Source organism: Stigmatopora nigra, chromosome 2, assembly GCF_051989575.1.
Source record: "Stigmatopora nigra isolate UIUO_SnigA chromosome 2, RoL_Snig_1.1, whole genome shotgun sequence".
In the NCBI taxonomy this organism is placed as follows: domain Eukaryota; kingdom Metazoa; phylum Chordata; class Actinopteri; order Syngnathiformes; family Syngnathidae; genus Stigmatopora; species Stigmatopora nigra.
Genome location: NC_135509.1, coordinates 1,728,650 through 1,750,741, shown reverse-complemented (window position 1 = coordinate 1,750,741; position 22,092 = coordinate 1,728,650). Strand labels below are relative to the sequence as shown.

General features: G+C 44.6%; 5 protein-coding genes across 10 annotated transcripts; 4 read left to right on the top strand and 1 right to left on the bottom strand.

The window, feature by feature from the left end:
- The first annotated feature begins 44 nt into the window (after positions 1–44).
- Positions 45–7,188, top strand: arhgap18 (Rho GTPase activating protein 18). Of its 3 annotated transcripts, none has more exons than XM_077740542.1 (18): positions 45–205; positions 2,932–3,079; positions 3,239–3,362; positions 3,465–3,547; positions 3,617–3,766; positions 3,971–4,034; positions 4,256–4,374; positions 4,612–4,683; positions 4,757–4,850; positions 4,909–5,000; positions 5,105–5,182; positions 5,261–5,420; positions 5,657–5,739; positions 5,812–6,018; positions 6,086–6,220; positions 6,317–6,441; positions 6,508–6,563; positions 6,626–7,188. In XM_077740542.1, exons 1-18 carry the CDS (start codon positions 171–173, stop codon positions 6,712–6,714), a joined length of 1,914 nt encoding a protein of 637 aa, XP_077596668.1. In that variant the 5' UTR covers positions 45–170; the 3' UTR covers positions 6,715–7,188. The 3 variants fall into 3 exon arrangements, with proteins under 3 accessions (XP_077596668.1, XP_077596649.1, XP_077596658.1); XM_077740523.1 differs by lacking the exon at positions 45–205 and adding an exon at positions 261–1,257; XM_077740532.1 differs by lacking the exon at positions 45–205 and adding an exon at positions 263–1,257 and having other exon boundaries at positions 6,320–6,441.
- Positions 7,189–7,682: 494 nt separating this feature from the next.
- sel1l (SEL1L adaptor subunit of SYVN1 ubiquitin ligase) lies at positions 7,683–12,792 on the top strand. Its single transcript, XM_077740511.1, has 22 exons — positions 7,683–7,828; positions 8,020–8,215; positions 8,347–8,384; positions 8,531–8,714; positions 9,029–9,196; positions 9,276–9,381; positions 9,447–9,609; positions 9,679–9,732; positions 9,808–9,867; positions 9,929–10,010; positions 10,074–10,228; positions 10,297–10,353; positions 10,422–10,490; positions 10,592–10,669; positions 10,749–10,811; positions 10,878–10,965; positions 11,038–11,186; positions 11,255–11,420; positions 11,506–11,580; positions 11,647–11,819; positions 11,876–12,004; positions 12,130–12,792. The coding sequence occupies exons 2-22, from the start codon at positions 8,149–8,151 to the stop codon at positions 12,373–12,375; spliced, it is 2,370 nt and encodes a 789-aa protein (XP_077596637.1). The 5' UTR covers positions 7,683–7,828; positions 8,020–8,148; the 3' UTR covers positions 12,376–12,792.
- Positions 12,793–13,039: 247 nt separating this feature from the next.
- On the top strand, positions 13,040–16,748 carry LOC144183596 (phospholipase B1, membrane-associated). 2 transcript variants are annotated; one of them, XM_077710343.1, is made up of 16 exons: positions 13,040–13,161; positions 13,242–13,306; positions 13,698–13,788; positions 13,856–13,914; positions 13,996–14,063; positions 14,135–14,178; positions 14,255–14,375; positions 14,462–14,513; positions 14,592–14,672; positions 14,749–14,814; positions 14,874–14,965; positions 15,042–15,123; positions 15,190–15,291; positions 15,354–15,449; positions 15,525–15,596; positions 15,677–16,748. In XM_077710343.1, the coding sequence occupies exons 1-16, from the start codon at positions 13,104–13,106 to the stop codon at positions 15,815–15,817; spliced, it is 1,290 nt and encodes a 429-aa protein (XP_077566469.1). In that variant the 5' UTR covers positions 13,040–13,103; the 3' UTR covers positions 15,818–16,748. The 2 variants fall into 2 exon arrangements, with proteins under 2 accessions (XP_077566469.1, XP_077566470.1); XM_077710344.1 differs by having other exon boundaries at positions 13,103–13,185.
- Positions 16,749–17,009: 261 nt separating this feature from the next.
- Positions 17,010–19,699, top strand: chga (chromogranin A). Of its 3 annotated transcripts, none has more exons than XM_077710350.1 (8): positions 17,010–17,226; positions 17,326–17,375; positions 17,659–17,752; positions 17,946–18,014; positions 18,145–18,216; positions 18,300–18,419; positions 18,492–18,784; positions 19,130–19,699. In XM_077710350.1, exons 1-8 carry the CDS (start codon positions 17,187–17,189, stop codon positions 19,211–19,213), a joined length of 822 nt encoding a protein of 273 aa, XP_077566476.1. In that variant the 5' UTR covers positions 17,010–17,186; the 3' UTR covers positions 19,214–19,699. The 3 variants fall into 3 exon arrangements, with proteins under 3 accessions (XP_077566476.1, XP_077566475.1, XP_077566474.1); XM_077710349.1 differs by having other exon boundaries at positions 17,011–17,226; positions 18,495–18,790; XM_077710348.1 differs by having other exon boundaries at positions 17,012–17,226; positions 18,492–18,790.
- Positions 19,539–21,456, bottom strand: leg1.1 (liver-enriched gene 1, tandem duplicate 1). The gene is made up of 8 exons (XM_077710345.1): positions 21,081–21,456; positions 20,918–21,004; positions 20,780–20,853; positions 20,589–20,693; positions 20,400–20,518; positions 20,062–20,203; positions 19,889–19,985; positions 19,539–19,811 (listed from the first exon to the last, which is right to left on the bottom strand). Exons 1-8 carry the CDS (start codon positions 21,376–21,378, stop codon positions 19,660–19,662), a joined length of 1,074 nt encoding a protein of 357 aa, XP_077566471.1. The 5' UTR covers positions 21,379–21,456; the 3' UTR covers positions 19,539–19,659.
- Between the last annotated feature and the right edge of the window lie 636 nt (positions 21,457–22,092).

Here is a 22,092-nt window from a genome sequence, read left to right as displayed (position 1 = left end):
GGGGAGGGGCAAGAAGCGGGACAATCTGATTGACCTCTTTGGCTAATCGACTTGCCTCCCTGTGTGTGTGTATGTGTGTCAATGTGTGTGTGTGTGTGTGTTGACATCATCCCCGAGCACATGGTGAGAAGGTCGCCCGTGGCGAGGAAGACGGCACGCTTGGACATAACATGGTCCCCAAACTGGCTTTCTACCTTCACCTCAGGTAAGAAATACTTTTGTTCTACCTGGATCCGCATTAGAATTGTTTCTTAAGTAACATTCAAGTACGCACTTTTGGTTAGCTGACAAATGGAAAAATGTGTTTAAAAATTGGGGTCCATTTCGTCACTCGTTACCTAATATGGCTGTGAGCATCGCAAGGCGTTTTTAGGTACACTAGATTTTGTATTTTCGCCTCCTAAAGATTTTCCGAGGAATTGAGGAATAACAATTTGATTTATTTTAAGTACACGGTAAAGTTAGCAGAAAATATTGACTGTTAAGATGCTCAATTAATTAAAATAAAGAAAAATATTAATGTTGAATTATTTGGAAATATGTAATAAGTGTTAATTAAACGATATTCTTAAAAAGTACAGTATGTAGTACATATATATTTGAAATGATTTTTTAATGTAGAGAAATCCTACACTTAAATGCGTCACTAAACACATCATATGCTCTCCCTGATCATTCATTGGTCAAAATGTTAAATAAGGAAGTTAACTCCAGCGGAAAAGTGGCAAAACTACAAAAATATATATTTATCGATTACATTCTCAATTACCCAGCTATTATTTAATTATTTGACAAAACAACCCATTATATTATTTTTACTGACTGTTCGTAAAGTAAAAAAGGCGTGCGTTACTTTTAGCATCATTACCAGTCTTGGACTCTAGGGGTCGTCGCGACTTGAAACATGTCCCCTGTCCTCCCAACCAATCGCGCTTTGCTATGCCGTCACTGATCACACCCACGTCGCGACGACACACTTGAATTCTAGCGGAAGACGTTCAAGGCAGGAAAAAAGTTGCACCATGAGTCGGTAGCGTCTAGCAACCAGCGGCGTACACTCGCAATGGAGCGCCGCGTGGACGCCACATTGTCCTTCAAATAGAAACGAAAGGCGGCAGCGGGGTGAAATATGAGTCGGCAGCAGGAGGCCCAGGGAGTGGTCTTGACGGGTTACCACAGCAACGCCGAACTCTTGTCGCAACCTGGACTGGCCGTTGGGTGCCCTACAGGTCTGGAGCAAGACCCCCAAGCAGCCAGGTGGGAATCCCGCCGGCTAAAATCATACTTCTAAAACTTAAGCACCCCCATTCTGACTTGTGTTGCCCCATTCAGTATCAGTTTGACTGCAGTAATGTGTTCAAAGTTGTTTATAGCCTCGGGATGTGCATTTTTGGGAGGGAAATGTATGACGTCATAAGACGTCCAATTCGTTTAAACTGGGTTGCCAGGTTCAAATAGTTTAGACGTCTATTGCCGTCAATGTCATGGACCCAAACTTACTGATTCAGGGTTTACACCAGTTTATCTGCTCAGTGCAAGGAGGGATGCCCAACATGTTTTTGGGGGTAGAAATAAGTACAAATGAAAAGTTAAGCTGACAGGAATTTAAACATTATTTTAACCCATTCAGAACAGCAATGGACGTCCAATCCAATCTCAAGCAGTCCGGGTCCAAGGTCGCGTGTCAAGCTGTTAAATGAGTAACAACCCCGCTGTAGATGTGTGACATATGTTGTCATTCCAAAACAAAATAGCCTTAAAGAAACGTCACAATTCCTCAAAAAACATTTGCTGATCAATACCAGTCTGCCTTGAATGTCTTCTGCTTTTTCTATCTTCCTATTGTCACTGTCACATGATGAGGAACACGTGTTTTTTTGTTAAAGGACCCAAAATAGTCACTTGTAAAATAGACACCGATAAATTTAACTTAATTGGATCATCCCAAATGTCTAAAAATAAAAATAGATTGACTTTAACCCCCCAAAAATGGCTAGTGATAACTTGACCACATTTGAATGTTTGAACAAAACAACAATAAAACCATGCTAGCTCTAGTATTGTTGCATTTGTTTCAGATGACCAGACCGCCCCCACAAAGCAGGAAAAAAAAAACATGGCATCACATTGCAGCCTTTGTGTGGCTTCCCACAACAAAGTGTGTGCGCTGGCCACACGCATGTTTGTGCGTCCTATTTTCACATTCATTGTCTCTTCTTGCTCGGCAGAAAATTGCAGCTGTCCCAAGGAAATGCTATCCACTTCCATGGACTAAAAAAAAACATTGAATTAACATGCCATGAGTTTTCCTTCCATAGGAAATGACGTCATCGCCATAACCAGGTCAGATTGTAATGGCCCAATTCCCCAAATATTTATTTTCATTTTTTGTAAATATTTAAATTATTCCTCCAGCCTGCTTTCTCAGCTGGTGTATTTTCTGCACTATAAGGCGTAACATGTTAATTTGCTGCCAAGGTACCCTCGAGCCTAGACGTGCACTGGAGTAAGTGTCAAGCTTCACTTCCCGTTTGCAGCTGCCCGTGCGCGCGGGTGATCAAAAGTGAGACAAAGCATTGGCGATGGCGCAACGTGTCCCCGCTGCGTCATAAAAATGACAAGGGCGCAATGTTCCTTCCTTGCAAGAACAGCCTCTTTTGTTTTTGCAAAATTATGTGCAAATGAATGGGAAAAAAATACAAAAGTTTGACTGCCATAATTTGTCACATTGACTTTTTTTGTCAATTTATTCATTTAAATTCACCACCCAAAAATGTTTCATATTTCAACGTACAATTTATAACGCTGTCGTATGTCATTTTCTTGGGAACGCCCAAGGTGAGCGTGGCTTTTAATCGGGTTCAATCATTAACTCTCACTGTTTGCTCACGTGCTGATTTTTTTTCTTTCTTCTCAATTTGTCTCTGGCAGCCGGAGGACGGGACACTACAGCGTCCAGCAGAACCGCAATGCGCCGCCGCCCCCCGCCGTGGAAAACCAGCGTGGCCGGGTTTCCGTCTGCTCCGATTCGGGTAGCGCATCTCCGGCGCCACCTTCGTGTCAGCGTTGCAACTCTCAGGTACGCAAAAGGAAAAAATTTTTGCTCTCACGTCTCGCAGTTCTGGGGTCGTGGGTTCGATCCCAGGTCGGTCTGCACTATGAGTTTGCGTGGGTTTTCTCCGGGTACTCAGCTTTCCTCACAAATCCCCAAGACATGCATGCTGGTTGTTTTGCTCAGGATTCTTTGGATGAGTTGGAGATGGACGACTACTGGAAGGAGGTGGAGAACATCACTTGCTCTGTGGACAAGGCGGGGCACGAAGGAGCCAATGAGGAAGAGGAACAATTGAAACCTCCTGATGGTAGGATGCCTCCAACTATTTTAAGCTTCCTTGTGCCCTTGAGCAAACAAGTTCTTACTTCCTCTTACCACCTCTGGTCAAATGATGCTCTCTTTTTTTCAGAAGGCGAGCAGGAAGAAGCCTGGCTGACGGAGGCGGGCCTAGCCAGGCTTTTTGACGGTTCCATAGCAGCCGACCAGGAGCAGGTTTCCACCCATTGTCGTCACAAATGAATTATAATGACATGCCAATTAAGACACACTGTTTGTCTCCAGGAAGAAGACAACGCCGCCTTTTTGTCCACGCTGACCCGAGCGCAAGCGGCGGCGGTGGAGCGACGTTTGACCACGTTACAGCAGACGCTGAGGAGGCGGAATCGTCAGCAATTGCCCGATGTGCGGGATATATTTCGACCGCCCGAAAAGGTCAGTTAAAAAAAATAAAATAAATGGGACTCGGAATTGATCCCTGTGGCGCCTCAATTGTATTGAGAACAATTAATGTATCATTATTTAGCTTAGCTGAATTAGCAGTTTGTGTTCCATCCGTAAAAGCTTTTCTCAAAATGAATGACTCCACTCTATCACCCCCCAATGTCTCTAAAAGTTGTAAATGTCGTCTTTTAACAGAACAAAGAGCCACATGAGGTCCAAGAACGGAGCGAGAGCCCCCCAAGCGACGCCAGCTCAGCCGGTAACAACGCACTAATGCATTAGCGTCATTACTCAGCTACACACTCAAATGTTCCACCCATACATAAATCCTCCCTTCCACTCACTCGGCCTTGATGTAACGGCTTTTAACGGGAGGGGGGGTCATTCAAAAGCTTTCTGAGCCACTCCAACTTGTTAGCTAAACATCTGAAATGAGACACGTGTGCCTAAAATGTGCTTGAAATGTCCCGTTGTCGACAGAAGCGGAGACGGTGATGAACGTGGACGTGGCCTTTTCGGAGCAGGCGCTCACTTACAGGGAAGAGCGACCTCTCCTCGCTTTTCAAACCGGCCCCAACTCGCCGGATGATAAGTTACCGGTGAGACAAGTGCTTTGAAGACTGCTTGATCGTATCAAAACTTGTGAAAAGTGTGTCATATTTGAACTCAAAAGTGCCCTCCGGTGGTGGCAGAGGGTATTGCAGATGAATTACGAAAAGTTCATTAACAAAACAATAATAATACATCATATTGAAGGTAGACTATTTTATGAGGGTTAAATTTTAATTTTAAAAAAAAGAATTTCGAATTTGGATTGACTGCTTTTCTTTTTGCAGAACTTCAAGCTCCTGAAAGATAAAACTGGGCAAACCAGAGTTGGCCATTTGTCCTCACCAGACATGAAAAAGGTACCTCCCAAAAATGGAGCGCATTTAAACAGAATCCACATCACTATTTTACCCTCCGACCTCTCTGCAACAGGTCCGTCGGCTGGCCCTGGTGGAGATGACGGCTCTTTTTGACACCGCCGCCATCGACCTCAAGCAACAAAAGGCAGTCAAACTCAAAACCAAAGGTACCAACCAACCAATTCACCAATATCATCACCTCCCACTTGGATTCCTCTTTCCTAGAAAGCGGTCTATTTGGGGTTCCACTGGTCACATTACTGGATCAGGATCAAAGAAGGGCCCCTGGGACCAAAGTGCCTATCATCCTACAGAGGGTTAGCATGCTTCCTTAACATAATAATGACAGTAATTATCAAGCCAAATATATTGGAAAAGTTGATGTCGCTGACTCGGTCATTCTATGTTGTCCCCTCTTTAGCTCATCAGTCACATTGAAGAAGAAGGACTGGACACGGAAGGCCTGCTCAGGATCTCCGGCGCCGCCACTAGAGTCAAGGTAGAAAAGCGTCTTTTCCATTTTAGCCAACATAGAATAAAAAAGTCCACTCATGCCCCCCGCTTTTCCCACTCTTAGGCTCTGTGCCAGGAGCTGGAGTCCCGCTTCTATGACGGCACGTTTCCGTGGCAACAGCTAAAGCAGCATGACGCCGCCAACCTCCTGAAGCTGTTCATCAGGGAGCTGCCGCACCCCCTGCTCACCGTCGAGTACCTCAACGCCTTTGTCTCCGTCAACAGTAATGGAATTTATTATTTTTTTTAATAATGCATGACAGACATAAAAATGTTTGTACTTTTTCTACTATGTTAGAAAAGCTTAGCGACAGCCTTTTTTACACAGCACAAATACTCCATTGACGACCATAGACAATCATTTGGCAGCTATTATTAGGCTGTCGATTTATTTCTTTTTTCAAAATAAATGCTCTTCTTTTGCTAACTACCACAATGTATACTATGTCAACATTTCAAGAGCTGCCTACCAAGAAGCAGCAGTTGCAGGCTTTGAACCTACTGGTCCTCTTGTTACCCGAAGCCAATCGGGATAGTTTAAAGGTAAAAATCAAATTCACAATGTAAAAATAAAATAAAAGCTAAAGCATCATTTTTTTATTTTCCCTTAAACAGGCCTTGACAGAGTTCTTCCATCGTGTGATCGAGCACCAGGCCAAGAACAAAATGACCCTGAACAACGTGTCGGTCGTCATGGCGCCCAACATCTTCATGTTCAAGGGCTGCCGCTCAAAGGTCACGGAACAGCAAGAGCTGTCCATGGCCACCGGCACGGCCAACATCGTGCGGCTACTCATCCGATACCAGAACCTCCTGTGGACGGTAAGCACGCCAACTTCTCCACATCGGTCCTATTCCCTGACGGGGCCTTTTTCCATTCACGTGGCAGGTGCCCAAGTTCATCCTGACGCAGGTCCGGCAGCAAAACACGGAGAGCCAACGCAAGCAGAACAAAGAGCGAGCCATGAGAAAGTTGCTGAAGAAGATCACCGCGGACAAATTGCCCGACAGACCACTTCCCGAGGTAGCTAAAATAACATTCTCTCTTTTTGACCTTCTAAACTGACCCAAAATGGCGGTTAAAAACATCAAAATACCTTCCATTTGGGTTATTCCCAAGCAGGAAACCTCTCAAGGCTTCATCCGCGTCCACGCGCCACAGCTTAGCAAAGTATCCATGGCCTTGCAGCTAACCGAAGACCTCCAGGCATCTGAAGTCCTCACACGCTTTCTCAGCCAGGACAGGTTGCTACTCCACCAGACACGCCATTTTGGATCAACCACGCTCTGACATTTCTTTTTCCTTACTAGTTCCATGGCAGCCAAGAGAGAAGACCTGCGCCTCTACGAGATTGGCGGAAACATCAGTAAGTCCCAGGAATCTCGTACCATCTTTTTTTTTCGAGTTCTCACTAGCATCCGTCCGCAGAGGAGCGATGTCTGGATGGGGAAACCTTCATGAAGGACCTTTTTCAGCTAAACCCTGCAGCCGAGTGGGTCATCAAAACGGCACAGTGACACAGAAAAACTCGACGTTACGGCCTTTAAACCACCCAAAGTGTTCCTATCATATTCGTTTATATTAAGAAAAATGTCCATATGCTAACATAACCTGTGAAATGCTTCTATTTAAGCGAAAATGTAACCACTAACTACGTGAATGATCTCCGTAAAGATGTGAAGCCATGACCTGCGCAAACCAGTTAGCGGTGAGCTGTAAAAAAAAAAAAAGAGAGAGGTGGGTCTTGACAAATTATTTTATCCTCCAATATCTAATCCTGTGTTTTGTTACTTGATATGCAGCCTTCCTTGTGTATCACAGTGCAATTTTGGGGGGATTGTGTATAGTTTTAATAGCATGCTCCTTTATAACATGTTTTAAATGATGGAATAATGCCTTTTTCTTTTTAGGATTTCGAATCAATACCATGACTGATCTTGATTTTCCCATGACCACTCTGACTGCATGTAAATATACATTTTAAATAACTACTCCGCCTTGTTATGTATGTTTTTAAATATATTACTGCTAGCCAACTGAATTCAAATATTGCCTATCCCTCGTTAATGCCAGCGAACGAGTAAAAAGAATGCCCAGTTGCAGAGGCGTTGTCGCCCTCCTGTGGTAACTTTGAGTTGTGACATGTATCTGATAATGTTACCTTTTCAGAGTGACATCATAAATTGCGTGCTATGTTATTTACTTATTTCTTCAGCTCCCGTAAGTATTTTAAAATGTATTATCTTGGTAACTCTTTAACATGTCACTCGAGAATATTGGAAAACAATACGCTCGTAGAATAACTCTTAGACCACTGCTCAAGCGCAATTAAAGTTGATAACTAATATTAACATTTCGTCAGCTTGTTTTTGTATAATGGACCCGCCCATGCTAAAACTATAACTGTGTATGCACCCGATTGGCTTCTCAAACACTGACAGCCGCTGACTGGCTACAACGACACATATTGCGCAGTGATTCGTCAAAACTGCGAACCCCCGTAGATGCTGGGCGTGCATTGATTGGCCGAATGGGGACAACCGGAAAAGCAAGTAGTAACACAGCTTAGTACTCAAGTCCTATTGCTCTACTAAAACGTTCTGTTCGTCCTGTAGCTACTCGCTATTTAAGGTAAATATTAGAAATAATGACAGTTGGTAAACTATTTTGTTCCTTTACTGTGTCACGCGTTGCTGCTTTCCTACGTCTTTATTGAACGATTAAAGCCGGCGGACGTCTATTCAACCATAGTCTGTTTAGCCTTGTTAGCATATTTGACAGCTACGAGCGATCTACATTTATAACACTTGGGACTTATTAAGTCTTCAGGGCGAGTGTGGGCTGCACGGCTTTCACGCCACACTTGGCTCGACTAAATTGCGTCACTTGTAACGTGACGTAATTCTTGCTGAATGTACGGGGACAGAAGAAGCACCAGCTAGCGGCTTGCTATGGCGAGAGCCTCGCTAATTTGCACCTTTTTCCTCCTGGTGGTCTTCACCTGCCCAGTAACAGCTGGTAAGTATGCAAATAAATACTTTATTGTGGTTTAATTACATGCTGTGCTTGTATTGGGATATGGCATACTGGACTAGACATGTACTGTTTTGGGGTAAAGCTCTTTAAATGGACTTGTTGGTGTTTTTCAGATGAGGAGACGAATGGGAATGACGGACAAGAGTTAAAGGTAAGAATTTTAGCATGGTGGCTTGATAAATGAGACCCACCACATTAAAAAAGCCTCCATAACATATCTGAAAAGTGTACATGCAATGAGGCATTGAAATTGTGAAAACAGAGTCAAAAGATTGCCAATGTCCTTTTCCTTTCCAGTCATATCACGACCCCGAATCGGAGGAAGACGACATCCGTTTGAATTCCAAAATTGTTGAAGCCATTTCCTCAACTGAGCCTCCCGATGCATCACAAGAAGAGAAGCAAACACCAGACCTTCTGCCAGGAGAAATAAAAGAAGACCTGCCAGAGCAATATGTAAAAGTAGAGAAACCTAAAGAAGGTAAGACGATACTTTAGTGCAAAACACTTGAGAGAAAAATTCTCCCAGCATGCATAGCATCTGTCAACTTTGTAATAACATGCAAGAATGAGCTCAGTCTACTTTTGCTGACTCATGACTCTACCAGCCTTGACACTCCCCTGAGAAATAACAAACACTGCGCACCTGTGCCTCCTATTTTATCGCACAAAATGGTTACAAAAGTATATATTATGGATTAGACAAAATTTAAAGAGCCCTCCCACACAGTGACTTCTTATTACTGTATTTAGTATTATTTTTGCTTGTTTTTTTTTTTTAATTTTATTTTTTAGTTCCCATTGTGAATGGCGGCACTGCTGACGGCGAGCCCTGCATCTTCCCCTTCCTCTTCCAAAACAAAGAATATTCAGACTGCACCACCAACGGTCGAGGGGACGGACGATTTTGGTGCGCCACCACGTATAACTACGACTGGGATAAAAAATGGGGTTTCTGCGAAAGTAAGTCTCAAAAATAGCACTGCCAAAAGTGCTATTTAAAAAAAATAACAAAAATAAAACTTTGGCTTGTTCCTCAAAGCTGAGGAGGAGGCGCGGCTGAGGATGGATGCGGAGGATGCGGAAGAAGAGTACCAGAACTTCTTGCAGATGCTGAACAGCACTACCAGGAAGAGCCAGAGGAAAGCGTAAGTGGCCATTTTGGCTCTGTTATCCACTGTCTTCTAATTGGCCAGCGACGTCCTCCATTCAGGCTGTACGAGAAGTTGCTGAAAGTCGCCGAGGGGGGACACCAGCGCGCCATGGAGAAGGTGGCCTACGCCATGTTGTTCGGGGATTATTTGAGCCAAAATGTCAGCCGGGCCAGGGACATGTTCGAGAAGCTCGCCGTGGAGGGTTCGCCCAAAGCGCAGACGGTAGTTTTGGAGATGAAAAAATACATGATAGTTATATTTTTGTGTTTTTACGTGATGATTTTCCGACAGGCTCTTGGATTTTTATACGCTGCGGGACTTGGAGTCAACTCAAGTCAAGCTAAGGTATGTATTCATCTATTTTCATATTGGGTATTCTTTTAGGATTATAACTTTTATATATACTTTGTTTACTTTCAGGCTTTGGTCTACTACACTTTTGGCGCCCTGGGAGGCAACTTGATCGCTCGCATGATTTTGGTCAGTTTTCCCTCGCCATTTTTAAACCCACCAGGCTTTAAATGATATGTATCTCCTTCAGGGCTACAGATACTGGGGCGGCGTGGGCGTCCCCCAAAGCTGCGAGTCGGCATTGACCCACTACAAACTGGTGGCCAACCAGGGTGAGAGAAACTATAAACATTGTCCACTCTGGACTGGGGTTTAAAATGTCTTTTTTTTTTCAGTGGCTAGCGACGTGTCTCTGACGGGGGGCTCGGCCGTGCAGAAAATCCGACTCCTGGATGAGTTGGAGAACCCAGGGTCGACCAGTGGCATGCTGGAGGAGGACCTCATTCAATACTACCAGTTTCTTGCCGAGAAGGGAGACGTTCAAGCGCAGGTTCGAAGCATTGTTCCTCCGATTGCCAATTTAAATGTAATTTTTTTAATCTTTGATGCTTTGGTCAGGTGGGACTGGGTCAGCTCCACCTGCATGGAGGACGTGGCGTTGAGCAGAACCACCAGGTAAGGGATCATAATTTATTTTTTCAGGGTCTTCGTTATGAATAATATTGCCGTTTGCTGTCCATCAGAGGGCTTATGACTACTTCAACCAGGCTGCCAATGCAGGAAATACACATGCCATGGCTTTTCTGGGCAAGGTGAGTGTATTACTGCCACCCTGTGGACTGTTGTGGAACTACCCGTGGGTTCTCCATTTACTTAATTTTCCCACAATTTTTTTTTTTTTTTTTACTTTCAGATGTTCAGTGAAGGCAGCGATTATCTGCCTCAGAACAACGAAACGGCCCTGGTATACTTTAAAAAAGCCTCAGACCTGGTCAGAATCACACTTTTAGACATTAACTTTTTTTTCCCTTTTGCTCACTATCTATTTTGCTTTTCACTTTTTCATCTAGGGAAATCCAGTTGGCCAGAGTGGCCTGGGAATGGCATACCTTTACGGAAGAGGCGTCCCAGTGGTAAATGACATCAATTCTAATATGATCTTCATGCACATGACCTGAACATGTTTTTATTTTTTTTAGAACTACGAGCTGGCATTGAAGTTCTTTCAGAAGGCAGCCGAACAGGGTTGGGTGGACGGCCAGTTGCAGCTCGGCACCATGTACTACAGTAAGTGGCAAACTAGTTGATATTGAAAATGGGATGCCATCTTTTGAGCTGATTCAAAATGGCCCGCTGTAGATGGAATGGGGGTGAAACGCGACTACAAACAAGCACTCAAGTTCTTCAACCTGGCCTCGCAGGCCGGTCACATCTTGGCCTTCTACAACCTGGCGCAGATGCACGCCACGGGGACCGGCGTCATGCGCTCCTGTCACACAGCCGTGGAGGTAGGACGCGGGACGTCTTGAGCTAACATCGTTGATGCTAACGTCACTGACGGACTCTTTTCTGCTAGTTGTTCAAGAACATGTGCGAGCGCGGCCGCTGGTCCGAACGACTGCTGACCGCGTACGGCAGCTTCAAGGACGGCGAGAGCGATGCGGCGCTGGTGCAGTACTTGCTCTTGTCCGAGCAGGGCTACGAAGTGGCCCAGAGTAACGTGGCCTTCATTCTGGACCAAAGTACGACCATTTTGTTCCTCTATTTGCCTTTTTACCTTTTTGTCTTGGCGACTTCATTTGAGACTCCTCTTTTCTCCCCCAATAGAGGGCGCTAGAATCTTCAACGATAACGAAACCTACCCCCGGGCTTTGCTCCATTGGACCAGAGCGGCCGCTCAAGGTGGGATGGGAAATTCCTTCTTCTGCCATCCCCGCCCGCCTGTTTGACCCGGTGGTCTTTTCGCAGGTTACACGGTGGCCAGGATCAAACTGGGCGACTACCACTTCTACGGTTTCGGCACCGACGTGGACTACGAGACGGCCATCATCCACTACAGGCTGGCTTCGGAGCAGCAGAACAGCGCCCAGGCCATGTTCAACCTGGGTTACATGCACGAGAAGGGATTGGGCATCAAGCAGGTAAGGCGGGCTCAATCGACCAAGCGGGCTCCCGTGACTAAACTGGCCTCACGCAGGACATTCACCTGGCCAAGCGCTTCTACGACATGGCGGCAGAAGCCAGTCCCGACGCCCAGGTGCCGGTTTTCCTCGCTCTGTGCAAGCTGGGTCTGGTCTACATGCTACAGTACATGCGGGAATTCAACGTGAGTACTCAAAAAATGTCAATTATTGATTTAAAAGGAGGAAAAATCAGGAAATTTAATATACCTCTATACTCATTTTAATTTGACACATGTGATGTAATTTTTTTTTCTCACCTGGTGGCCAGCTAAGGGAATCCATCCATCAAGTGGACATGGACCAAATCCTGGGCCCCGAGTGGGACCTCTACCTCATGACCGTCATCGCGCTGCTCCTGGGCACCATCGTGGCCTACCGCCAGCGCCAACGCCAGCACCAGATCATGTTGCCCCCACAACCCCCCGTGCCGCCCACCGAAGCCCCTCCTGAAGCACCCGTCGAAGCCCCCGCCGACCCTCCGCCGGCCCCGCCCGAGGAAGAAGATGGTCAATGAAGAACAAAGTCGCCAAAGACTCCCGGTAGGGAAAAAGACGTGTGCGGGACCCCTCGAGTCGGGAGCGAAAGACGCCGCAAACGCCAGACGATAGAAGGACAAGGTCCAGGAGAAAGAGAGGTTTTTGCATGTTTCCTTTGAGTTCAGATTAATTTAGTTTCTCATCAGAAAGTAGTGCTAAAAAAACAAAACAAAAACCTTAATTTATGCACATTTGCATTTTTCTATTCCATTTTTTTGAATCACATTCAATACACATGACATTTTTATTCAGGCCGGACCGATTCCACCGTATTTTCTTCAAACTCGCATGCCATCACATTAAAAATAACATCATTTCAAATGAAACAATGGTCATTTTCAACATCTTTATTATCTTTATAAATAAATTAATAAAACAGATGATCTTCAAAGTTAGCCATCTATTTAGAATGATTTTTTTCCTCAGCGACCAATCCTAGTCAACAAAACTGATCGGACGCCGACTCCCGTCAATCCCACTGAAAACATAAACACTCAAAAAAAAAAAACGAAACGGCAAACGCGGCGATTACTCGGCCCGTTTCAAAAAGCAGCTTCCCCATTGGACGACCCCGACCGTCAATCCCCCCCCCCCCTGACTGGGCGGGGCCCCGGCCCCAAAACGCTGAGCCGGCCAAAACGCCAAACGGGGGGGGCGCCCCGGCGACTGACTGATTTTCCCCCCGTCGCGCGGCGCCACTACGACTATGGGGTGGCTTTGTGTCGCCGTGGCAACGTGCGCGCTGGTGGCGCGCTGCGTCAAAGGTAAAGTACTGGAAGGCCGCTAAAGTAGGTACAATGTGTTGTTTTTCAAGTTGGCGCTTGACTCATCTTTTGTTTCTTAGGCGACGACTGGTGGTGGAAGTACGAAGAAGGAATTCGACACTACAGTAAGGAAGCCCTCAATAAGGTGCTTTGGGATTTCATGTACTGTCATTGCATTTAGTAGCAATTCATGATGTATTCACTTTTTTCTTCTATTATACTTGGGCAGTACCAAGCCTTTTTTATGGTTGTCTGTTTAGCTTGAAAATGTAATGGAGGTTTAGCTTGGATTTTTTTAACTTGGAATGTGCTGTGATTCAATACTTACAATATCCCTTTTTATTATTCATATTTTTACCTCATACTCTTATTATACTTGATATGAAAACACCAAATTTCCTAAAAAAAATAGAATAAAGTCGCCCAAAATAAAGACCATTTGGTTGATTGACAGCTCAAATAATAAATCACAACAGCCTCCAAATACTCTTAATAAACGAACTCCTCTATGGAACTGCACCTTGATCCGTCTCCAGGAGTTTCCTGAAAAAACTCGTCCTGTGGGCTTCAAGCACCCCGCCTTCCAATGCCCTGACATGAGCCCCTCCCATTCCACCCCCTCCTCAGGTAAGTCAATCATTTTTATACATTCCACATATATATATTAACTCCTAATTTCCATGTATCCTCACAGTGGAATTGGTGAAAGCGGGCGACATCAAAGTGGTCGCCGCCTTGGGCGATTCTCTCACGGTGGGTACCCCTCACAACCCCCCCCCCCCCCCCCCCCCCGTTTCATACCCTCACCCTTCCATATGCATGTCCCGGGCGTAGACGGCCATCGGCGCCAACGCCACCACCGTACTGGGCATCCCCATTGAATTCCGCCACCTCTCCTGGAGGTAAGAGCGCCACCTTGCGGCTAAAAAAACGGAACACCGCCATTTGACTTCGGCCCGCCGTCGCCCCGCAGCATCGGCGGTTTTGGCTCGTACCAGGACGTCATCACTTTGCCCAGTGAGTCGCATCTCGCCGCCTTTGGGGGGCGCCGTCCGGAGCTTGACGCTATGTTTTTGCCCTCGGCGGCGGGCAGATATCCTCAAGCTTTTTAATCCCAGAGTCCTCGGCGCCGCCCGGGGGAAGACCATCCACGGGATGGAAGCCCAGTTGGCGGAAACGGGGCTCAACTTGGCCGTCACGGGGCAAAACACGTTGTATGGGACGTTGGCTTTTTTTCTGTTTCCATGGCAACTCGCTTCCATCTTTGCTTTAACATCCCTCTGTCTTCCTTTTCTGTCAGCAATCTTCCCGACCAGACCAGACATTTAATCGACACGCTCCGAAGTTACGAAGTAATTTCGTGTTCAAAAAATAATTGGGGAAAATCGACCGTTTTATTCAAATTTTTTATTTTTTTTTGCTTCTTCCAGGGTCTGAATTTTGAGAAAGATTGGAAACTCCTGACAATTCTCATGGGGATGAATGACATCTGCGACTACTGCAAAGACAAGGTCTGCTGTCGTCCAATTCCTTTTGGACCGGGAAGCACGGCAGCCATTTTGGGTCACCATCACCAATGTCTTCCAGGCTCTCTTCTCTGCCGACAACTTTATTCACTACATGGCTGTTTCCTTGGAAATGCTTCGCAATGAGGTTTGCCCATATTAATTTATTTATTATTAATTTATTAATTTATTTATTGGACGCTTCAGGTTCCTCGTATGATCGTCAATGTGGTCCAAATCCTTCCCATGCAAGCCCTCAGGGAGGTCCAAAAGCCCACCCCGGGTTGTCTTCTTCAGCGGTCAGTGGCAGAATTAAATGCACATTTGATTGAGTGCTGCAATACAATTTTAATGAGTCCAATTTATTTTATTTAGTTCCTTCTGCTCCTGTCTGATCGAACCAGGGAGTCGGTCCCACGAGCTAAGGGAGCTGGTGGAAGTTAATCTGGAGTTTCAGGTACTCATTTAGTATTTTTAATTGTTTAATTTTAGTTTTTAAAATATCTCCTTTTGTCATCCGCAGAGAAAACTGGAAACTCTGTTGCTGACCGATCGCTTCTTCCGTGACGATTTTGCCGTGGTTCTGCAGCCTTTTTTAAAGCGGGCCGACCCACCTCGCCTTCCCGTAAGGCAGCGCTTGGCCCCTTTTGTCGTCTCGCGTCGACCTTTCGTTTCCGCCCCCGGCAGAGTGGCAAGGTCGACATGAGCTTCTTCACCCACGATTGCTTCCACTTCACCATTAAAGGCCACGAGGAGTTAGCTAAAGGCCTTTGGAACAACATGGTCGTCATTTTTTCTTCACTTTTTTGTCACATTTTGACTGAAAATCCAGTTCTCAATCTGTTTTTGTGTCCACAGTTTCAACCTGAAGGGAGCAAGACGGTGGTGAGCAGTTTTTCCGACCCCATATCACTTGTTTGTCCACCCAAGGTGAAGCTAAAAAAAAAAATGTTAATTAACCGCCATTTTGATGTCATTCCTCGTCAATATTTTTTTAATTCTGCCCTCAGGACCACCCGTACATCTTCACTCGACCCACCCCAGCTCGCTCTGGTCAGCCAAGCCGACGCCCCGCCCCTCCAACGACGGTGGTCTACTTCCTAACGGTCCTCGTGGCGTTCGGGGGGCGTGGTTTATTTTCTAATTGCTGACAACTTAATTTAAAGTAAGTGTTTTCTGCTTTTATGGAAAGATATTATTAATAAGCTTTGAATTGATCTTCATATTTTGTATATGTTTTCATAATGTCTGTTTCTTTAAAAACAAATAGACTGTGTATATACAGCTGTATTTCTACGACTTTTTTTTAATCATACAATAACTTTAACCTTATTAACCCCTCAATATACATTTAAAAAACATACATAAACCTTTAAAACAATATATAACTTAAGAATAGCCTTAACAAAAAGTTAATAATTAGTTGAAGACAGTTAAAAATAAGAAATGTGTAAATTGAAATAAAAGTAAACAGAAAATTATAGTATACCGAATCTCCATATTTGCATAATAATACTTTTTTTCCCCTGCAAATGTGAGCTAAATGACGTAAATGTCTTTTTTCCCCCTTTGCTTCTGTGAACATGGTGCACCTGCAACCGTATTGTCCTTCTGTGTGCTCACCGGCGTCTATAAAAGATTTTATTATGAGCTTCAAAGAAAACATTATTCACATTTAGACAAAAGGACGCCGCTGCCTCGCGCCGGGCAAACACAGACCAGCTTGCCTTTTGTCTGTCAGTAAGACGGAAAAAAACAAAAATGAGGGAAGGTCCGGTCCCATGTTGACGTTTTCCGCTCTTGTTTATTGTGGGGGAACAAACGAGGGTTATGGGACACTCGGACGCAACAATGGAGCCAAAATGGCCACCACATTCATGTTTGCAGTACATTATCTGACTCATTAGTGCATATTTGTTTAGCAAGTCGTCATCAATTGTAGCCCTTCTAATCCCTGAAGATGATAAATATACATAAAGCATAAAAAAATTGTCCAAAAATACTAAATAGACAAACTAAAATTGAAATACTATATACATTAATGATCCTATAGGGATAATAACAATAGATAAAAGCGTACAGAAAATATTTTTCTTATTTAATGAAATTACTTTTAAAATGTGCTTAATATCCCTAAAAATACACTTTCTCTTTTCATTGTTTTAAATTAACTTCCACTTACTTTTCACATGGGTTTTATTGATTTCCCATATGACCTGCGTTTATTATGACATCTTCAGCATTTCTGCCCCGACCAAGATGGCCGCACGAGCAGGTGCACTATTCTAGGTTGACGTCATTTCCACTCCAGACTCTTCATTATAAAGTCGCGTGGTGAACGATTTTCTCGAAGAGGCGCAGAAGGAGGCCACCTACCAGCTCCATCTCCACCAAAGGACCTTCAAATATGAATTCAAACTCCGCCGGAATGCGTCCGTAATTAAACAATAATTATTTAGTGAGACAATTAGCTAAAATAAGCGTCTGGCACTGGATATATTTTGTTCTTTTTCTTCAAATATGCTTGCATTGCTGACTCTGACTCTCCTCATCAAAAGCGGTGAGACGAATCTTTCATGTTTAATATCATTATTATCATTTTAATGTCTAGTTTCATCTTGTCATTGAAAAATGGATCATTTCAATTTTGTGGTTACAGTTTTTCCAATCCCGGTGACTCCCGGTGCGCTGGAAGATGACGACGTCAAGGTAAGAAAATGTTTTATAAATATCTACATATTCATATTTGTTGAAGTTACTTCGTTAGGAATGCCTGTCCACTTTTATGATATCGATATTTGCGCCTGTGTGCCTAATCATATGGCCACCATGAACGTAACGCACTTGCATTAAATAAATTGTCCACTTGAGGGCAGCGTGGACTCTTAGTTTATTGAATTGAATGCTTTAGACGTCTACTTGTGATCAATGAATTCATTTTTGGATAGATTTCAGAACCCAAAATTACAATTTTGAATAACTTTGATTACAGGTGATGAAATGTGTGGTGGAGGCCCTAGCTGATGTACTGTCAAGGCCACGCCCACTTCCAGTTAGTGACCAATGCCTGCAGACCCTAAGGACAGGTATGCATTTTTTTGACATATAAATAACTGACTGTCACCATCTGTGTGACCTTATTTCGCAGCTTCTTGTGGTTTCTTGGCTCGATTCCATCGTGCTAATGGATTGCTTGGTGCCGGGCATGCTGGGTAAAATATCAAAAGTCACCAACAGGGACAAAATGATTCATTGAGTTTCTCTGTTTATGCATTCAAGACGACCGTCTTTTGTCGTTACTCCGTCACTACGATTTCCTGAAGGAACTGCATGATGTCGCCACCCACGGTACTTTCATTAGTATTTTTAATCATCTTATAGAAGAGTTTTTATTTATTTATTAGCAAAATAGCAATTTCCATCCAAGCGGATGAGCCATAAATGACTAATCAACTCTCCAAATAATTTGCTAACACAGGTGAGGAGAAGGTCTGGCCACCAGAAGGAGGCGCCACGCCATCCCTAGAAAACACAGATGACGTCCCCCCCGGTGAGTGTCTTCCTTGTCCTTTTCACAACTGCCTATTATTACTAATAAACTGCTACAAATGCCATTTTTTTGTATCCCTCTAGATGGATCCATGCTGAGCTCCCTGGGAGGCCCCCCTGGCGAACATTCCATCCTCTCACACGGGCGAGAACACGACGGCACGCTTTGGATGGCGGCCGAGAAGCGGGAGAAGAACAAAAAAGGTAATTGGTGGAAGCTAAAAAGAAATGGAGCCTGTGTTTGACTGTTTGTTTTTATTCCCATTTGGGGACCAGAAGGAATGCGGGCAATTGCATCCAAAGAAGAAGAAGACGAGGAGGAGGAGGAGGACCAGAGATCTGTTGAGGCTGAGGAAGAAGAACATGTAGGAGAAGATGGGTATGGGATGAAGAAGAGAAGCAGAAGCGAGGAGGTAGAGGATGAAGCCCCCCATCATTCCAAGGAGGACTCGGGGGATAAAGAGATGAAGAAGACGAAGAAGAAGAGGAACCGCAGTCCGGAGGAGAAGGAGCTGCAGTTGATCGCTCGGAGAACACCGGACGAGGAGGATGGGAGCGCCGCAAGAAAGGTGGAGGTACTTTTTTTAATTTGTTATTTTTTGCTTTGACATTTTACAGCCCTGAAAATGACTCTATAATAGCTATACTTTCATTTTCCAGCAATCCATTTTAAATTTTCAAAACATTTGCATTTCATAAAAGATATATTTAATAGACCCCATACTCATTAATATTGTGTTATTGTAGGGACATTAAATAGAATAAGTCATTAAATTTTTAGTCACAGTAAAGGTGTAGTTACAAAAAAGTGCCACTGGAGGGTAGTGAAGTTCATTTGCGTAAACCTGCTTTGTTAAATTTGGATACATAAGTCTCTTAAGTCTTTTTTTTTGTTTTTTGTTTTTTGTCACCAGGATGGCGAAGTGGAAAACTTGGCCACCATCGAGTCTGAGTTGGAAAACGTGGCCCACAAACTCCGCCAGCTGAGGGAAGGATAAAAAAAATGATAATCATAATAATAATGAGTGCAAGCATGTGAGTACATTGTGACCTTCACTCTCACCATATTAATTCTCTTCTATTGTGTTAGTCTATCTATTTTTGTCCACGATTTTAATTAATGTGTGGGACTATGAGTGAGGGGGAAAAAGGGATATTTTCTATAGATTTTGAAGGATTCCTGTTGTAAAGTAAGTCTGGAATTTTCTTTGCCAAAATGATAATCATCAAATGACAAATAATTGCAATAAAACCAATATGTGAAAACATGTTTTGATTTTTTTCAGAAAACTGATGTCCACAACTCATGAATGACAATACACGTCCATCTTTTTGTCATTTTTAATTGTGTGTGAAAACTAAGCTAGTAGCACCTGAGTGTCGCTGTCAAACAAACAGTTTGGCGAGGTTGGCTTTGGTTTGTTTTGTTTTGCTTTTGTCCTTCTCAGCAGCTAGTGGTCATTTCTGTGATGATGGACAAGAACGTGTTGGTGGCGAAGCTGGGATTGAGGAGGAGCTGCTCCAGCATCTCCCTGCCCTTCTCCCGAGTGGTCACCGAGCACATGGAGCTACGCCACATCCCCGTCAGGGACCCCACTGCAACCACAATGGAAGAAAATGCATCAGGTTCCCCGAAAAAAAGTACCCACCGGCGCTAATTTCCCTATCCTTACGCAGAATGGTGTCCATGCTCTTCATCCATCCGAAGATGGAGAGTGTGTGGTTCTCTTCTTGACTCAAGTCGGCTATGTTGGGTGCGCTATCGCCGTCCTTTACAGGAAAAAACACATTTGTGATGTATAAAATGGAGAGAGTTTTTTTTAAATTTGGTGGGCCATGTTCCAACCTTCAGGATACGCCCTGGAAGAGGGGTAAGAAACAAGATGGACTTGTCCAAGGAGGACTGGAAGTAGGCCGCTGAGACGTATTCGGCAGAGTTGAGCCAGCTGGAGGCGAATTTCACCTCGGGGTCGGAATAATGGCTCTGCCTGAATGCCAAACACAACTTTTACTTGTCAACATCACATCACAAGGTGGCGCTAAAGTCCTAAAGCAGCTTCATTGCAGGAGCTTGCCTCTTCCAATATGGCTGCTTCACTACTACCTTTTCAAAAGTTAGCATTAGCTTCACTCAGGTCACCAACTAGTAGATTGTGATTTTCTTGTTGACTCCCCAAAACTTACTTGTCCTTGCAGTTTTTGGCCTCATGGAGGGAACCCATATGCGCCGCCCAGTAGAGTCCCAGGATGGCATCTTTCTTCTCGTTTTCGGGCAGAGCGGACTCGGCGGCGGTCTTCAGGCCCTTTGACACAAACACAACCGCCAAGTAAGAACCGCCTCTAATGCCAACCAGTAGGACACAAGCCGTGTACCTGGAAGAAAGCGTCCCACTTAGCCATCACGTCACCGTAGGTCGTGGCGCAGTCGGCGTAGGTGGTGCAATAGCCTTCTGTGCCTGCGGGGGCCTGCATCTGGACCTAGAAAACAGAAGAAGACCAGGACTTGAAGCGACAATGACCATTAGCATTATTTAGCAACATTTTATTTCCATTATGGCGCATACCTGGACTCCAGGTCCAAAGAATCCCTGCTGGGCGGCAGACAGGAATGGCAGGACGGACACAAAGTGGTTTACACCTAAGGAGCAGAAGATTAAAATGATATTTGGGAATGACAATAATGCACCAATGCTAATACTTACAGCCCCACCAGCTCATGGGTGAGATACAAAGGGCGTCGCCGGTGGGCAGCCCGCAATTTGTGGCGCCGGTTGGGTCAGCAAGACGGCCTAAGAAGGGTAGGATGGAAAAATTCTTAACTCATTTTAATTTTACAGATAATGCTGTTCTCTAAAGAACCAGAACCTGAAGTCTGCATCCAGCCGAACTGAAGAGGCAAGCCCCAAAGTGGATTTTCTGTGGCGCCGCTTCCCATGGAGCCCATGAAGGGATCGGTGGCGGCGATCATCAGCCGGTAAAAGCTCATCCGATGCACAAAGTTCCACGGGTTGGGGTTCAGGATGCCGTTCTCCACCGGCAGGTCGGTCACCTGGGCCGCCGTGTGGGCCCACGCAATGGGCGCCCCGTTGTCCATGATGACGGCCGAGTGGGCCAGGGACGCCGCCAGGGCCAGGAGGAGGCAGGAGGCCGTGAGACGCTGCATGGCTGAAGCAGAGGGGGAGGAAAGAGTCGGGAGTTGAAGACACCGGACTGAAGGTATTGACGCCAGATGGGGTCTTTTGTAGTCGAGGGCTGGAGGTTATCGCAGATGTCGGTCCGCGTGATGTGGGCTCGGGTCATCGGAGACGAGTAGAGATAGCGGCTGTTTAAGGACAGGGATCGGGAGTATTGACTTTTAGGTCAATGGGCACTTTGAACTGTTTGAGCTTGAACTCGTCAGAAAAACTTGTAGTGTCTGCGGCAAAGTATACAATCGCAGGGGTTGAGAGAGAAATAATTGCGTTGTTTGCTTTTATGGAATGTAATTTGGGAGATGTCATCAGATTTTTGTAAAAGTTATAATAATAGTTTTACCCTTGAACTTTTCGACTAAAGTCAAATGTCCTGAGGTATACCCCAAGTTTTGATAGGCTTAGACATTGTGTACTCTTGGAAAATATTGTGTAATGTGAGTGACTGGCCAACAGGTTACATTACACTTGCACTATACTGATATACATCAACAACTTCTGAATACAATCATCATAATTCCTCAGTACTTGGCCTTGTATTTGATGAAAAATAGTTTTATTTTCAAAGATACCTTATTTAAAAACTTAGTTATAGATGCAATACTTCAGAAAATGAATGTGACCCTTTTATTGCGGTGTGTTATTTACCAAACTATTTGTAAATCCGTTTGGAAACTAGAAAGTTA

Excerpts from the sequence above, each read along its gene's own strand:
- arhgap18 (XM_077740523.1), top strand. The coding sequence starts at position 1,130 with ATGAGTCGGCAGCAGGAGGCCCAGGGAGTGGTCTTGACGGGTTACCAC. Across the intron at positions 4,684-4,756 it reads CCTCACCAGACATGAAAAAG|GTCCGTCGGCTGGCCCTGGT; the intron begins GTACCTCCCAAA and ends TCTCTGCAACAG. Across the intron at positions 6,564-6,625 it reads CGAGATTGGCGGAAACATCA|AGGAGCGATGTCTGGATGGG; the intron begins GTAAGTCCCAGG and ends ATCCGTCCGCAG.
- sel1l (XM_077740511.1), top strand. The coding sequence starts at position 8,149 with ATGGCGAGAGCCTCGCTAATTTGCACCTTTTTCCTCCTGGTGGTCTTC. Across the intron at positions 9,610-9,678 it reads GTTCGCCCAAAGCGCAGACG|GCTCTTGGATTTTTATACGC; the intron begins GTAGTTTTGGAG and ends ATTTTCCGACAG. Across the intron at positions 11,187-11,254 it reads CCTGTCACACAGCCGTGGAG|TTGTTCAAGAACATGTGCGA; the intron begins GTAGGACGCGGG and ends CTTTTCTGCTAG.
- LOC144183596 (XM_077710343.1), top strand. The coding sequence starts at position 13,104 with ATGGGGTGGCTTTGTGTCGCCGTGGCAACGTGCGCGCTGGTGGCGCGC. Across the intron at positions 13,915-13,995 it reads CCTTGGGCGATTCTCTCACG|ACGGCCATCGGCGCCAACGC; the intron begins GTGGGTACCCCT and ends TCCCGGGCGTAG. Across the intron at positions 15,597-15,676 it reads CACTTGTTTGTCCACCCAAG|GACCACCCGTACATCTTCAC; the intron begins GTGAAGCTAAAA and ends TTCTGCCCTCAG.
- chga (XM_077710348.1), top strand. The coding sequence starts at position 17,187 with ATGCTTGCATTGCTGACTCTGACTCTCCTCATCAAAAGCG. Across the intron at positions 17,227-17,325 it reads GACTCTCCTCATCAAAAGCG|TTTTTCCAATCCCGGTGACT; the intron begins GTGAGACGAATC and ends TTGTGGTTACAG. Across the intron at positions 18,217-18,299 it reads CACAGATGACGTCCCCCCCG|ATGGATCCATGCTGAGCTCC; the intron begins GTGAGTGTCTTC and ends GTATCCCTCTAG.
- leg1.1 (XM_077710345.1), bottom strand. The coding sequence starts at position 21,378 with ATGCAGCGTCTCACGGCCTCCTGCCTCCTCCTGGCCCTGGCGGCGTCC. Across the intron at positions 21,005-21,080 it reads CGGCTGGATGCAGACTTCAG|GCCGTCTTGCTGACCCAACC; the intron begins GTTCTGGTTCTT and ends TACCCTTCTTAG. Across the intron at positions 20,519-20,588 it reads AGTGGGACGCTTTCTTCCAG|GGCCTGAAGACCGCCGCCGA; the intron begins GTACACGGCTTG and ends TTTGTGTCAAAG.